This window comes from Zootoca vivipara, chromosome 1 (genome assembly GCF_965207765.1).
Source record: "Zootoca vivipara chromosome 1, rZooViv2.hap1.1, whole genome shotgun sequence".
Classification (NCBI taxonomy): domain Eukaryota; kingdom Metazoa; phylum Chordata; class Lepidosauria; order Squamata; family Lacertidae; genus Zootoca; species Zootoca vivipara.
In genome coordinates this window covers 129,755,368-129,769,514 of record NC_142582.1, presented here as the reverse complement: position 1 = coordinate 129,769,514, position 14,147 = coordinate 129,755,368, and the positions used below count along the sequence as shown (strand labels likewise).

The following is a 14,147-nucleotide window of genomic DNA, read 5'->3' as shown; positions in this document are numbered from 1 at the left end:
CTTCTTGGCATCCTGGTGCACTGAATTCATTTTAAAATCAAATTTCATAGCTGTACAATGCAGTAAGAAAATGTTTTACAGGATCTTGAAAACTTAGAATATGTATGAGGCAAGGACAGGCTGAAATTTCTTCATTTCCATTCCTATTTCATCCACCCCTATGGACTTAGGTCAGCAGTGCTCATGGCTGTCTTCCTAGGACCTATAATAGGTATCAAACCGGCCTGTTTGTGAGTAAAAGCAGCTCCGTTGTGCTCTTGAAGGCCTTCATTCCAAGGAGCATGAAACACTCAGAAGCTCTTGCACAGAGTTGACTTCCAACAGCAATGGGCATAAGATGCTCGACAGAAGGATTGACCAGTTTCAGTCTGGTGTGATTGACTTCCCCTCTAAAGATCCAGAGTGTTTTGCTTTACAAACCGAGACTCCGTACTTGGAATCTCTTACAGAGTGAAAGCCTAGCTTGTCCCTGGTCCTGCCTAAGAACAGAGGCAGTATATTCCAGGATCAGGCCAGAAGTCTAGCTTTGCAAGAATCCATTAGTAACTGACCTGCTGCCCCCTGAAGGACATTGGCCTAGCTTCTAATCACCTTTGCTCTAAAGACCTTTGCTGTTTAGCACAAGATGTCCTTTTTCAAGCTATCACTTTACCTTTAAAACTGGAACAGTATTACCTAGTAGCAGCTGGCTAAAGTCAGCAGTTCCAAAGCACTTCGAAAAAGCAAAAGCAGAAGAAAATAAAGTTTAATCCGTCTTTGAAGTTTTTTTATTGTATTGCACTAAGGAACAGCAGGGATATTCGCCCAAACTCGTTGAACAAGTGTCTCAAATTGTATGCAATTCTACCTGCAAACTCACAAACTCTATTACCACGCTTGACCCAGGTTGTATGCTAATTTGAGACCGCTACACAAGGTATTTTCTTTTTTATAGGGTGCTTTTAATATGTACTCTTCACCAGTAATTCCCTCTTCCCTTACCATATCCACTTAGTGTAGAAAATTAAAGCAAGGGGCATTATTCATTGTTTGCCGTAAATATGGGAAGTTTGAGCCATGCACATTATAGGGAGGTAATATCCAAACGGTAAAAAATAGAACTACAATTCTTCCTGCAGTTGTAGTCATGTATTCATCTATAAGACACACAGAGGTTACCTATGAGATAACAGACAGAAAAGCATTCAGTCTTTCAGGAGCACTTGGTACCTACAGGTGACAGCTAGATGGCAGTCCACAACCCAAATGATCCACTACGAAGTCAATTGAACAAAAACAAAATCCTATTATACTAAGGACAGCAATTAATACTATTATAATTGAAGGAATGGGCTGTTCCTTATGGAGTGCAGGGTCAAAACTGTCCAAAGCCAGAGGTAACCGCTTTACATTAATTTATATGTGATTTTCATCACTTTGAACATCCCAGTAAAATTTAGAAAATGAAACCGTCTTTCCATGAGTATTAAAGTATGGGCACAATTTAAAGGGGCAGGAGGAGAAGATGTAGTAGTCGTCTTTCCCCCCAACCAGTTGCAACTGTGATCGTCAGATTCCGTAGTTAAATCTTGATACCAGATTCTTCTTTGAAAACAATCCTTTCGTCTTGTGGCTTTTCTGCATGCACTTTGCTGGAACCAAGTCCGCTGGACACCATCTTTTAAGAGCTCACCAAGACATAAATCATGCTGTTGGAAGAAGGATAAACAGAATAATATACACATACTGTATCTATTAAATTTAGCAGAAATATTTCTGTTTTGTTGCATACTTCTATCTTCAGCCTTTACCACTGAGCTCATTATGTACCACCACAAGCCAGAGCCAGATACTCACTAGACTAGTGTGACCACAAGGGAAGTTGATATCTGCACACAGTTGTTACTGCCGCTGCCACTCACTCTTATTATAAATGGAGTGCTTGCAGTGGTTATTTACTTCCTGGTGCCCTCAAAACAAAAACATGCATATCCCCCAGTAAAAGCCTCACACGTTCACAACTTGGTGCCTCTGGTGGGCAAACTTGTCTCTTTTGCACAGTTCTAATAGACAATCTCAAGTGGCAGTAGCAAAAGCATGCTTTTTCTGGTAATTTAAGCAACAGTTGTGCACAATTTTACTTTGCTTACATTTTAAAGCAACAAAATATCTGAAGAGCATGCCTTTTTAAGAAAGAGGTTTTGTACAACACAAAATCCACATCAGATAGCAACTTCAGAAAATGCATCTAAATGGAAGGAATTTGCTTTCTAGTTAAGAGCTGCTTTGCCTTTTAGGATCTAGTGGCAAGGCCGCAGCTTATCAAGAGGCATCTCTCATGCAGTCTCTGGGCAAGGCCTTCTCAGTCACACTAATCCAATTATGGAACTCCACCTGCCCCCTGCTGAAAAGGAGGCAAGTCATGAGATGAATTCTGGATAACCTTGAGACACGTATGAGATGCCTGGGCTTTTAGTAATTTTTTTAAAAACCCAACTATTGATACTTAATAACAAATTCTGTATAATGCTTATCTTAACTTTCCTAAATCGTCAACCACCTTGAGTTGCTGGAAAGACAGTATCAAAAGTTCTGCAACAAATAAAAATGTACTTTGCGACTTACCCATATAGGTAGTAAAAAAAAGATAGAAGGTAAAATGCTAGTTTGCACCATCCTTCCTTCTGGCAATATGCTAAAATATCTGCGTTCATGATGGTTGTAGGGTCATAGAGTCCTGGGCCGCTCATTACAGGCCTGCTCATATACCTGGAAAAACGAATTTGCATTTTTAAAAGGTACAAGAAAATAAATTTTGGTTTTCAGGCATTTAGCAATGAGAAGAAATAAAAATGCAGCTGCATTCATCAAATTGGAAGATCTCTCTTCACCTCCTTCCCCCTTTCAAGGTTTCCGACTTATCAAAATGTATTGATTTATCAGACTTGCATTCCACCTTTCCTCCAGTATGGAGCCCAAGACAGCTTATAAGAAGCCTGAGCCTAAAAGAATTGCACCAGTTTAGTGAAGTGCATGACAAAATCCAACCTAACAAAAACATTCCCTGTGATCCACTGCAACACTGACATATCCAGATCACACTGAAGGAGTGTTTCAGCTTCAGCAACTAGGTACTGACCTGATTCCTTGTTTTTGTTATTGGTTTCACAGTGAAAAATAAAATGTCCCTTGCAATGATTTCATGAAGCAATACCAATGATTACTAGAGAGTGAGGACAAGCAGCAGACGGGTGTTATCTCCATCTTGCTCTGCATCCAACTTTCCTACTGTTGCAAAGCACTGGACTAGACCAATTCTTGGGCAGCTCTTTGCACATTTATAAAGGCGAAAGCAGGCTCAAGGCAGAACTACAGGGTTTATCTATTTAAGTCAAGGCCTTACCCATGTGCTTTAAGTATCAGAAAAACGAATCTCCCTCTACTTTGCAAACGGAAGTCATGGAAATGGCAGAGAACCATGTAGGATGCTGAAGATTTAATTTAGATCCAAGTTTGCCTCCTTTCCTGATTTCCTCTCTCCCAAACGATAAGAGGTGGAAACTTGTTTTGCTTTAGGTTAAAGCAAAGACTTCCAGAGGCCAGCCGATGTGCAACACACACACACTGAACAGCTTTGGCTATTGTATTATTCATTCTTCAACAACCGTACATGAAAAAAGCTCCAGCTACATTGTTAACCCAATTTCTCCGTAGGCTTAATTTCCACAGGAAGTCTACATCAAACCGTTCAATAAGAAGTGCGTTTCCATGAATATATTGAGACTGAACCATGCCCAGCATTACCTCCAAATATGGTAAGCCAACAACGGCATATTGAGACCCAGCGTGAGCCATTCTGTTGCACACAGAAACATAACACAGAAGAAAGCGTGGATGAGGTACTCCGGAAGCACAAGCTGCAAAGGAAGACACACAAGTCAAGGCAGTTCTGCTTCCACATTTAGTGTATTTTATTTGCTTTATGGTGACGGGGCGTACTGCGTCAAAAGAAAAAGGAAGGGGCAATAAGCAAAGCCAGCATTAGACAAGAAAAGCCAACATAATAGTTTCAACGTACTGTGTCATGAGTGTGTAAAGCGTGCAAACAATACTTGTTACAATTTGCATAAAACTGGTCGCTGCTCACATTGAATACCATTTATACAATCTGCGGTATGAGAATTAAAAAGGCAAGTTTGCATATTTTGGAGAGGGTCATCGCTTAACCTGAGGACTCATATATATCTTTTACAACTTACATCCCAGGGAAAGTTAGATTTTCCACAGGCAATGCCCATCTGTCTTCATATTAGACTAGCAGGCGACCTTACAGCAACCCTCCAAACGATTTCTGCTTACCTCTAGTGAGCTACATCCAAACCACAATTTACAGGTGGGATTTCAGCTACCTAACCAGGTGCCCTCCAAATGTTTGAGATAACTCCCATCATCCTAATTGTTGGGAATGGTGGAAACTGTGCAAGTCTACACATATAGCAAAATAGGAGGATGTTTGGTATTTCATTTATATTTTATTTGGGGTGGACACAGAGATCTCAAGTCTTGATTTCCTTGAAATTCATCAATGAACTTCTCCCTTCAAAATCAATTTAAAAGCAATTCTGAACTTTGTTTGCTTTCTGCACTCTGGTTTTTAGAAAATTTCACTTTCAGGCTTCCTCAGTTACATCTATAAATTATGAGGACTAGAAACTTACATAAAATCCTGAGAATTTCTTTATTCAAACCAAGACTCAGCAACTGCACAGTTCCTTGCTAACCTTCTATTGCTCCATTTCTACAAATTTTGGATGTCCCAAACTATTAAGATAAAGCTGTGCACTACTGGTTGTCTAAATCCTGGAACTTTAAAGTGTTGTGTATGCTAGTAAAACAAATGTTTTCTTTAAAAAGCTTTTTTTCCTTTACAAATTGTACAGAGATAGGACCAGTACTCTAATATAAACAATGTACACAAACATAAACAGCACAAATCCTGCTGTGCAGAAGGGAACAAACAGTGCCTAGGATCAACTTAATAGGAGCCCATTTCTTACGTTCTAAGAAAAGCAATTTACATTTCTAATATATTCACTTCTTAACCATCATGCTTTCCAGTGAAAACCTACAAAGACAGTGTATTCTGTTTATATAGGAGCTGTTTATATCATAGACAGCAGTTTGTAGCCAACAAAAACTGAAACCATCACCCACAGATGGTAACAGGAACTGCTGTTGATCTGATATTGCTCACTCTGTCTCAGCTTGCAGTCATTGTTGTATCTAGTATGAAAGGTGACAGCGCTGCAGTTAACACAGACTATTCAAATTCGCATGTGCCCAAATACAGGTTGAGATTCCAGCTGTGTGTCTGCTAAGCAATACGAGACCTAAACATGAAAGTTATTACAAACATTCAGCCACAAAGCATTAAAAACAACCAACTCTCAATAGAACTGCGATCTACTCACAGTATTAAAAAAACTGGCAGTGATCTACCCAAAGTTGTAGAGCATTTTTTAGGAAGCCAATATTGTGGAGCTTGAGGGTTTTTTAGTAAGCCAAAGCTGGGTTGATGTTTTTTGCTTTTTTTGTAAGAAGAGCACTGAGGGGCCAGAGATCAGGCAGGATCTACCAGGAACACCCCACAATCTACCAGTAGATCGTGATCTACCTGTTGGACATGCCTGTGCTTGTGGCTAAAATTATTGTCAACTTGCTGGCCATTTCCTAATCTTGCACGTTAACCCTGCTTTTAAGAGTCCTGCACTTCTTTCAAACCTATTGCATCCCTATTGGGAGGAAAGCATTTATAAGTACGCTCTTTAGTCACAAGAAAGTCTGCAGACTCTCATCTGAATATTTAAAACATAGTTGTCCAACATGCATATGGTAGAATCTTTTCGATTGAAAGTCTGTGATAAGGGGATGCATACATGGAGTGAACATTTTTCTCACCCTCCCAAATCAAATGAGAGATGACCGAGCAGGGTAAACTGTTCCATGCGCAACCACTATCGAAGCTTGCTACATTCTCTCACTTCCACGGATCTGCTTTGTGGAAGCAGCTTCAAGCAGTTGTACCCATACAGCCCATAACCTGCTTCTAGCTGATTGGTTTACATTCAGCACTGACACCCATTGGCTCAAAGTTAGCAGGGCAATACTGAAAAATCATCTAGCTGGGAGGTGTACATCTCATTGCCCTCCAGGTGCTGCTTGCCTTCAATTCACATCAGCATCCCTGCCCAATGGCCATTCTGGCTGGGGCTGACAGGAGATGGAGCCCAAACACATCTGGAGGACCAGAGGTTCTCCATTCCTGCTCTCGCTGAATGCTGTTTCCCCCAACTTTCTCAAGTACCCCTGATTAATGGAGTAGCTGAAGGCAAAAGGGAAACACTTCGAGTGAAGGCGAGGTTAACACCCGAGAAGTTGTTTCACTTATTTTAGCTCTCCAATCTGCTAAGCAAGCACATGTACAATTGTAATGCTACATATATAAAATGAGTGTCTGCCATCTTTTGCTCTCTATTTAAACAGTGCAACCTGTTCCAACAGCTAACAGCAGTGCCAGTAACATCTCCTGAGGCTGTGGCAACAATTTCTCCTAAGTCACAAAATGTAGGGATTAAATCCCCCACCAGGAAGGGCCACCTCAAATTAGGAGTCCACAAACTGTAGGTTATCCAGCTCTGGTTTAAACTGAAAATCTTTTAAAGAATGTGGACTACGTCTGTCACTAAGGTCTGGTGCAAATGTAACAGCAGCTACCTACAAACCCTGGGGTGTACCCGATGCAAACCCAACTGAGAGCACACCCATTGAGCTTAATGGACTTAAGTTAGTCTTGTCTTTTAATTTCAGTGGGTTTACTCTGAGTAGGACTGGCACTGGACACAACCCCATGTATAAGAAGAAAATAAAGGGGGCAGCCTTGGAAGAGCACACTCCTGTATCCCAGTCCCCCGACTCCCTAACACGAATTCCCATAATTATGGTTTTGTGATCTGCACCAACACTAATCAGGGTTCACATAGGAACCAGAGTTTGAAGCCATGTTTCGAACTAGATTTGCAAACTCTGGTTGAGAGGAAACCTGGCATTTTCCCCGTTAAACAAGTGTCAAATCTATTGGATTCTTGCCAGCCTGGCTTAGTTATAGAAGAATTTAAGCATGTAACAGTTTTCCCCATCTCTTATTAAGCAAGCCAACTCACAACGCACAAAGTCCATGAAGTTATTACAACCCCTGAATAGACAAAAGACAGGCAAATGAGCAAGCACACCGAACAAAAAGAAGTCAACAGAAATAATACAGATGTTCCTAACAAAATGAAAAGTAGAGAGTGGCATTAAAACATTAAACTAAAAAGCAGTACACACCTTTAATGCAATTTTGACTCTCTTAATCTTTTTAACCTTTTCAACTGTCTTTGTGCCGAAAATGTAAAAAGCAGATTGAAAGAATGTTAGTATGACAGCTGACAATATTACCAGCAGACAAGCAAGTCAGAACTTCAAGCTTAGAGGAAAAGAGAAAGAAATCTGCCAAGAAATCTTAGATCTATTACATACTATCAAGTAACATTTTATTAATGCATCGTAAGTCAATATTAATTACGAAAAACCTGGCTAAGAATGAATGCAAAGAGATCTCTCTCACGTAAACTTACAGGGTTGAGTGTATTACACTGGTCTATGGGATTCTTGTAGTCAGTCTTCAGCTCATCAAAAGCTATAATCTAAAATAAAATTAGAACAGTTAGACAGTAGGGTGAGAACAGCTCAAATGGAATGTGTAGCCCTGTTCAAAAGCACCACGCCCTGAAAAGACAAAATCCTAGTTTCAAGTTCAGAGGAAACCCTCCCAAGGGTTAGATCCCAGCCAGCTAGTCTCTTAAAATGTATGGAACAGCTATGCAGAGTCTGGACACAATGTTAAAGAACTCAAAAGACATTTCCTGTCTCCACAAAAACAATAGCGGCTGCCCTGGCTCACTCCCTGACCTGAGCAAGACAGCTCACTTCACTTGTTTCCTCATCCCGGTTTCTGTAATTTGGGGGTAAAGAGGAGAGGCAAAATACTGTACAAGCTCTCCTTTACCTTGGAAGTAGGCAACGCTCCTTGACACAATTAGCTAATCCAGTGAAATATGATAATGACATGTATTCTATATAGGCAAAAGATTGCTTAAAACAGTACAGCTATTTCGTAGCACTTTCATGACCCAGCCACATGGACACAATTTATCCTGATGCTACTTAGTTAACCCTTCCCAGTTCTACACAGTGTAACCCCAGCCAAACATTTGCTGAAGGGAAGCAGATTTTGCAGTCCTGTCAAATTAAGAGATTGGTAGTAACTGTAAGAAGGGGGGGGGGGAGGTCTGGGAGGAAAGTGCCCTTTGTTCTATCAGGCTCCAACCCCCTGAGCGAGCTCACCTCTGATGGGCAACAAAAAATGCTCTCCCTCTCCCTTTTGCTAATACCTGGGCAAAGTCCCAGTAATTCACCCCCCGGGGCTGGAATAATAAAACTGCAAGTTGCCGCAAGATTCTGGTTTGGCAACTCCTGGTTGACCCAAATACCTCTAACCCACCACTTCAGTGCCCCACAAAACCTACTTCCTTTACCACCTACAAACAGGTCCTATTCCCCCCACCACCACCAAATATGCATCCGTCTCTGGCACTCTCTCCCCACCCAGAACTCCCCTGAAATCACTTCATAAGTTCATGCAATCACCCACGCACCCCACTTTTCCCTGTCTTATCTCCTCACCCCCAAATACACACCACTCATAACTTGACTTGCCTTCTTCCTCCGGGGAGGAGCACCTATTCCCCCCCCCCAACTGCCTGCAATGTCATGGGTCAACCACTAATGCACCCAGAATCCCCTTCCTCCCTCACACTCCACACCCCCCCAGTCCCAAGCTGCGCCTTGCCCCATGTCTCCCTCACCCCATGGATCTAATGTCAAACACTTGAAACACTGAGTGTTCAAACATCTCCCCCCCCAAAAAACCCACAACATTCTCATGAGGACCCGGCTTTGCTCCATCTCAACCCCAACACACAACTCCCCGCCCCCCATGAGGAGCACTCTCGCCCCATGGACCTCAATGCAAAAAAAAAAAAAACACCAGCCCCCTCCCCCCCCAACCCACAGCTTCCTCCCATCCCTCATGAGGAGCCCCCATCTCTCCCCACAGACCTCTCTCCAATCCCCCAACCTCCACAGCCCCATTTCCCTGCCCTCATGAGCCCCCCCCCGCTCATGGACCCCCATGCAAGTACCCCAGCCCCCCTTTCCCCCATGGCTGCCCCCTAACACAGCCCCCTCAGTCATGAGGAGCCCCCCTCTCTCCCCACGGACCCTAACCTCCACAGCCCCATTTCCCTGCCCTCATGAGCCCCCCCTCTCTCATGGACCCCCATGCAAATACCCCAGCCCCCCTTTCCCCACGGCTGCCCCCTAACACAGCCCCCTCCCTTATAAGGAGCCCCCCTCTCTCCCCACAGCCCCATTTCCCTGCCCCCCCGACCCATCGACCCCCCCCATGCAAACACCCCCATGGCTGCCCCTTAACACATCCCTCCCTCCCTCCCCACATGAGGAGCCCCCCTCTCTCTCCCCACGGACCCCCCCAACCTCCACAGCCCCATTCCCCCCCCGACCCATCGACCCCCCCCCCATGCAAATACCCCAGCTCCCCTTTCCCTCATGGCTGCCCCCTAACACAACCCCCTCCCTCCCCACATGAGGAGCCCCCCTCTCTCTTCCCACGGACCCCCCCCCAACCTCCACAGCCCCATCCCCCCCGGTTCACTCACATGCCAGATGGCGAAGAAGATGAGCGCGGCGGTGAGGAGCAGCGCCAGCATGTAGCAGAAGGCGGCGAACGTGAAGGCCATGGCGGCGGCAGCGGAGGAAGAGGAGGCCCCGGCCGAGCGGCGCGCGGGGGATGCCGGGCCGGATCATTCAGGGCGGCCGCCAAGAGCCCGGGCAGCGACAGCGAGGCCGAGAGGAGAGCGCCACTGCGCATGCGCGGGCGGCGGCGGCGGGGCGGCAGCAGCGGGCCCCGCCCCGCCCCTCCCTCGAAGGCGCCCCTCAGCGGCCACTCGCGGCCGGCGCCGGAACTGCAGCGCCGCTCGGACCCGCTTCTTCTGTTCCCCCGTCCCCGTTTCTCACGACGCGGCTGGCTGGGCAAGGGCACCTCCCCCTCTTCTTCGCTCTGCAAGGGCCGCTGCATCCACCGCACGCGCCTGAGAGGCACGAATTCGCGCCGGAATAGCAAGGGCTGGCGAACGTGTGAACGCAAAACAAATAAAATAAGACCTACATGCGGCAAGAGTGTTTTATGTTGTGTAGGCCCCTATGATGTAAGTCAGGTATGTCCAACAGGTAGATCGTGATCTACCAGTAGGTCACTGGACTTCTGTGGTAGATCACTGGTAGATCACTGGCTCCCTCCAAAGAAGCTCAACAACTTTGGCTCCCCTAAAAATGCTCAACATTTTAGCCCTTCACCCCCCAAAACAGGGCTTTCTTCCCACCTGAACCCCTAAAAAATGGGCCTTCCTCCTTCCTAAAAAATCTCAACAACTTTGACCTGAACCCCTAAAAAACAGGGCTTTCCTCCTCCCTAAACAACTTTGACCTGAACACCCCAAAAAGGGGTAGATCACTGCCAGTTTTTAACTCTGTGAGTAGATCGTAGTTTCTTCGGAGTTGGCTACCCCTGATGTAAGTCATGGGCCCTGCCTGCTAGCCTGCTCCCTAAAATATCACTGGTTTGCTCGTTTCTAAAGGAACTTTTGTTATTACCAAATGCCAATGTGTTTCCATTATTAAGTTTGTTATGAAAAAAAAATCATTTTAAGTTAGAGCTTAATAATTATTTCACTATTAATATACTTAATTGTATTTCACTATTAATATACTTGTCGTTTAGTCGTGTCTGACTCTTCGTGACCCCATGGACCAGAGCATGGGTGTACTCAGCATGGGGCAGGGGGTGCAGCTGCCCCCCCTAGAAGACCAAACCGCGGGCCCGACTAGGGAAGCAAATACCCTGCGCATGTTCGTAGCTTCGAGAACACTGTCCGACCATCTCGTCCTCTGTCGTCCCCTTCTCCTAGTGCCCTCAATCTTTCCCAACATCAGGGTCTTTTCCAGGGAGTCTTCTCTTCTCATGAGGTGGCCAAAGTATTGGAGCCTCAGCTTCACAATCTGTCCTTCCAGTGAGCACTCAGGGCTGATTTCCTTCAGAATGGATAGGTTTGATCTTCTTGCAGTCCATGGGACTCTCAAGAGTCTCCTCCAGCACCAAACTCCATGGACAAAGACAACAGGCATATTAATATACTACTTAATTGTATTTCAGTTCAATAATTATCGTATTTTTCTGTGTTTAAGATGCCCCCCCCTGTATGGCACCCCCTATTTTGGGGGACTCCAAATTAAGAAAACACTCCTCATCACTACCCGTGTATAACACGAGCCAATTTTAAACCTATTTTTTTGTAAAAAACAAAACAAAACAAAACCTAGTCTTATGCACGGAAAAATACGATACTTTGATAAAATAACTACTTTGTTATGTGCCAATGGCTTGAGATACCTATTAGGTCCATAAATGACCATATAGCATATATTCAACACAAAAAGCAGCGACAATTGGTTGTTGACAAAGGACAGCTGGACATAGAAAGGGCCCCATTACCTTCAGGAGCTTAGGGCCTTATCAAACCTGAATCCAGCCCTGGCTGTTAACAAGAGGTGAATCAGGACATCAGGACAAGTGTCTGTTGTGGCATGAGCAGGAAAGGGGGGGGGCAGAGCATCAGGCGTAGCGAAGCTGAGGAGGGATTGAAGCACAGAAGCATAGAATCGTAGCATTGGGAGGGACCCGCAAGGATCATCTAGCCCAACCCTCTGCAATGTAGGAATCTCATTTAATGCAGTCCTGATAGGTGGCCGTCCAACTAATGAAGCCTTCAGCCGCTACAATAAATGCAGCTAGTTTTTCACCAGTGGGCAATGTAGCCCAAAAAACCCCCTTGTGCCGTAAATGCATTAATCTTTGAGGTGCCATAAGAGTTGTTTCTTTTGGAACGGAATGTGTAGGGAGGAACTCCCCAAAACTGGTAACCAAACAGGACTGAATGGGCAGTAAAATCCAATATATTTTTGCTCATGGGGTGATGACTGACTAGGAATAAGACCTTGAGAATCAGTGCCAGTTGGAAGCTGGCCAGTGAAGCTGACGAGATATTGTGAGAGCTGCCCAAGCACAGACCTTCCTGTTCTATCCTAAACATAGGAAGAGTACTGCTGGATCAGGCCCAAGGCCCATCTGGTCCAGCATCCTGTTCTTACAGGGGCTGACCAGATGCTTGCAGGAAACTCAAGCAAGCCAGGAACACTCCCCACACTGCCTTTTTCACTCCCCCAGCACAAATGCCAGGGGAGAAATAGACAGCGGAGATGGCCTCACCCTGGAATCTCAAAGTCTAGGTCTTGTAAAGTGAGAACAGGCTGCTTCTGAACATGCACAGACTTCCATTTTCCATCTTGGTGAGTGTGCCCCACTAGTGTGCCCCACGTGCAGTCTCTCCCCATACCATCCTGAGATCATTACCCAAGGCCCCTAACCGCCTGCTTCTTCCGCAGGTCCAGAAGGAGGTGGTGAGAGAATGAGCCAGACAATTTGGTCCATCTCTTGTTTCCCAAACTTGGGTCTTCAACTGCTTTTGGACTACAACTCCCATCAACCCTAGCTAGCAGGACCAGCGGTAAGGGATTATGGGAACTGTAGTCCAAAAAACAGCTGGAGCCCCAAGTTTGGGAAACACTGAGATGCCATTGGGGATTGAACCCACAACCTTCTGCATACAAGACAGACACTGCCAGAGCTATGGCCTCCTCTGCAATAGCCCATTTAAGGAATGTTTTTCCCAAGGAGACCTGACCAGCACCAGCCCTTGCCCCTCATTTCAGCACCAGTGATATGATATGGTTAATTTTTATTTTTGGTAACATTCATGTGTATTTTTATTGAATTTATTTTATGTTAGTTGTAAATCACTTTGGGACTTTTTTTTTAAAGAGGGGAGCAATGTATAAATTGAATAACCCCTCCGGGAGAGGCACCCCGCCCCTTTTATGTACATACTTCTGCAAAACCCTTAAAAAAAAAAGCTATGCAACATCCCTAGTATAAGAACTCAAAAGCTTGCCCTAAACAGGCTTTCGAAACTAGCACAACCGCACTGCAAGTAGCCAGTTTGCGCAACACACTTCATTTGCAACATGCCGGTAGTTCGATGCGGTCTATTGATCTGCATCACATGCGAGAACCAACTGTAATGTTTCTAGGTCGAAACATTTTCTGAGCAGGGTGGGAAAGGAGGCAAACTGGGGATCAGGGAATGGAAGGCGGCGGGGGGGGGGGGGAGCAATGGAAAACAGCAATTCAAGTAGGATTCCAGAGATTCAAATCCAGGCCGAGAAGAATTCCACTTAGCCTTAAGGCTGGGACTCGAACCATTGGCTTCAAGTTACCAGGAGATTCCGACTAAACATCAGGAAGAACTTTCTGATTGCAAGAGCTGTTTGACAGTCCGAGGAGGCAGACTCTCCTTCCTTGGAGGTTTTGTAGGCAGAAGTTGGGTGGCCACCTGTCATGGATGATCTAGTTGAGATTCCGGCATTCCAGGGGGTTGGACTAGATGAGCCTTGGGGTACCTTCCAACTCTACAAGTCTACGATTCTATGGTTTCTCACCACAGCAAAAAAATAAAAAATAGCCCAAACACATTTCAAACAATGGCTAAGGTTGCACTGGGAATGGCAGGAGACTGCAATTCTCCACATTACTTCTGATCTTAAAAATGGGGTCAAGATAAAGTCTACAGCATCCCTCAGTTACTTCCCAAAACAACCCCATTCCAGAAAAAAGGCACATCCAAGGAGCTCTCGGCAGCACAACACACATCTCTTGCCAACCTTTCTCGGGCTATTGGAAGGTTATTTTTTTCATTTCTTTTTTACAGACGCCCTTCAGCTTTGCATTACAGAAAACAGCCCAAGGTTTAAGGAAGAATGGGGTTGTTGCCCCATGATGAAGTCACCGCAAACTAAACCCAAGATTGGGTACC

The 14,147-nt window shown here is 45.0% G+C and overlaps 1 protein-coding gene across 1 annotated transcript; it reads right to left on the bottom strand.

The window, feature by feature from the left end:
* Positions 1 to 739: 739 nt before the first annotated feature.
* CNIH1 (cornichon family member 1) lies at positions 740 to 9,908 on the bottom strand. The gene is made up of 5 exons (XM_035101022.3): positions 9,819 to 9,908; positions 7,656 to 7,724; positions 3,784 to 3,896; positions 2,605 to 2,748; positions 740 to 1,688 (listed from the first exon to the last, which is right to left on the bottom strand). The coding sequence occupies exons 1-5, from the start codon at positions 9,897 to 9,899 to the stop codon at positions 1,661 to 1,663; spliced, it is 435 nt and encodes a 144-aa protein (XP_034956913.1). The 5' UTR covers positions 9,900 to 9,908; the 3' UTR covers positions 740 to 1,660.
* Positions 9,909 to 14,147: the final 4,239 nt, after the last annotated feature.

What these genes read in the sequence shown, in the direction of transcription:
- CNIH1 (XM_035101022.3), bottom strand. Translation starts at nt 9,899, where the DNA reads ATGGCCTTCACGTTCGCCGCCTTCTGCTACATGCTGGCGCTGCTCCTC. An exon ending in TCTTCTTCGCCATCTGGCAT is followed by an intron (nt 7,725 to 9,818) that starts GTGAGTGAACCG and finishes ATTTTATTTTAG; the next exon opens with ATTATAGCTTTTGATGAGCT. An exon ending in TTGGCTTACCATATTTGGAG is followed by an intron (nt 2,749 to 3,783) that starts GTAATGCTGGGC and finishes TCGTTTTTCCAG; the next exon opens with GTATATGAGCAGGCCTGTAA.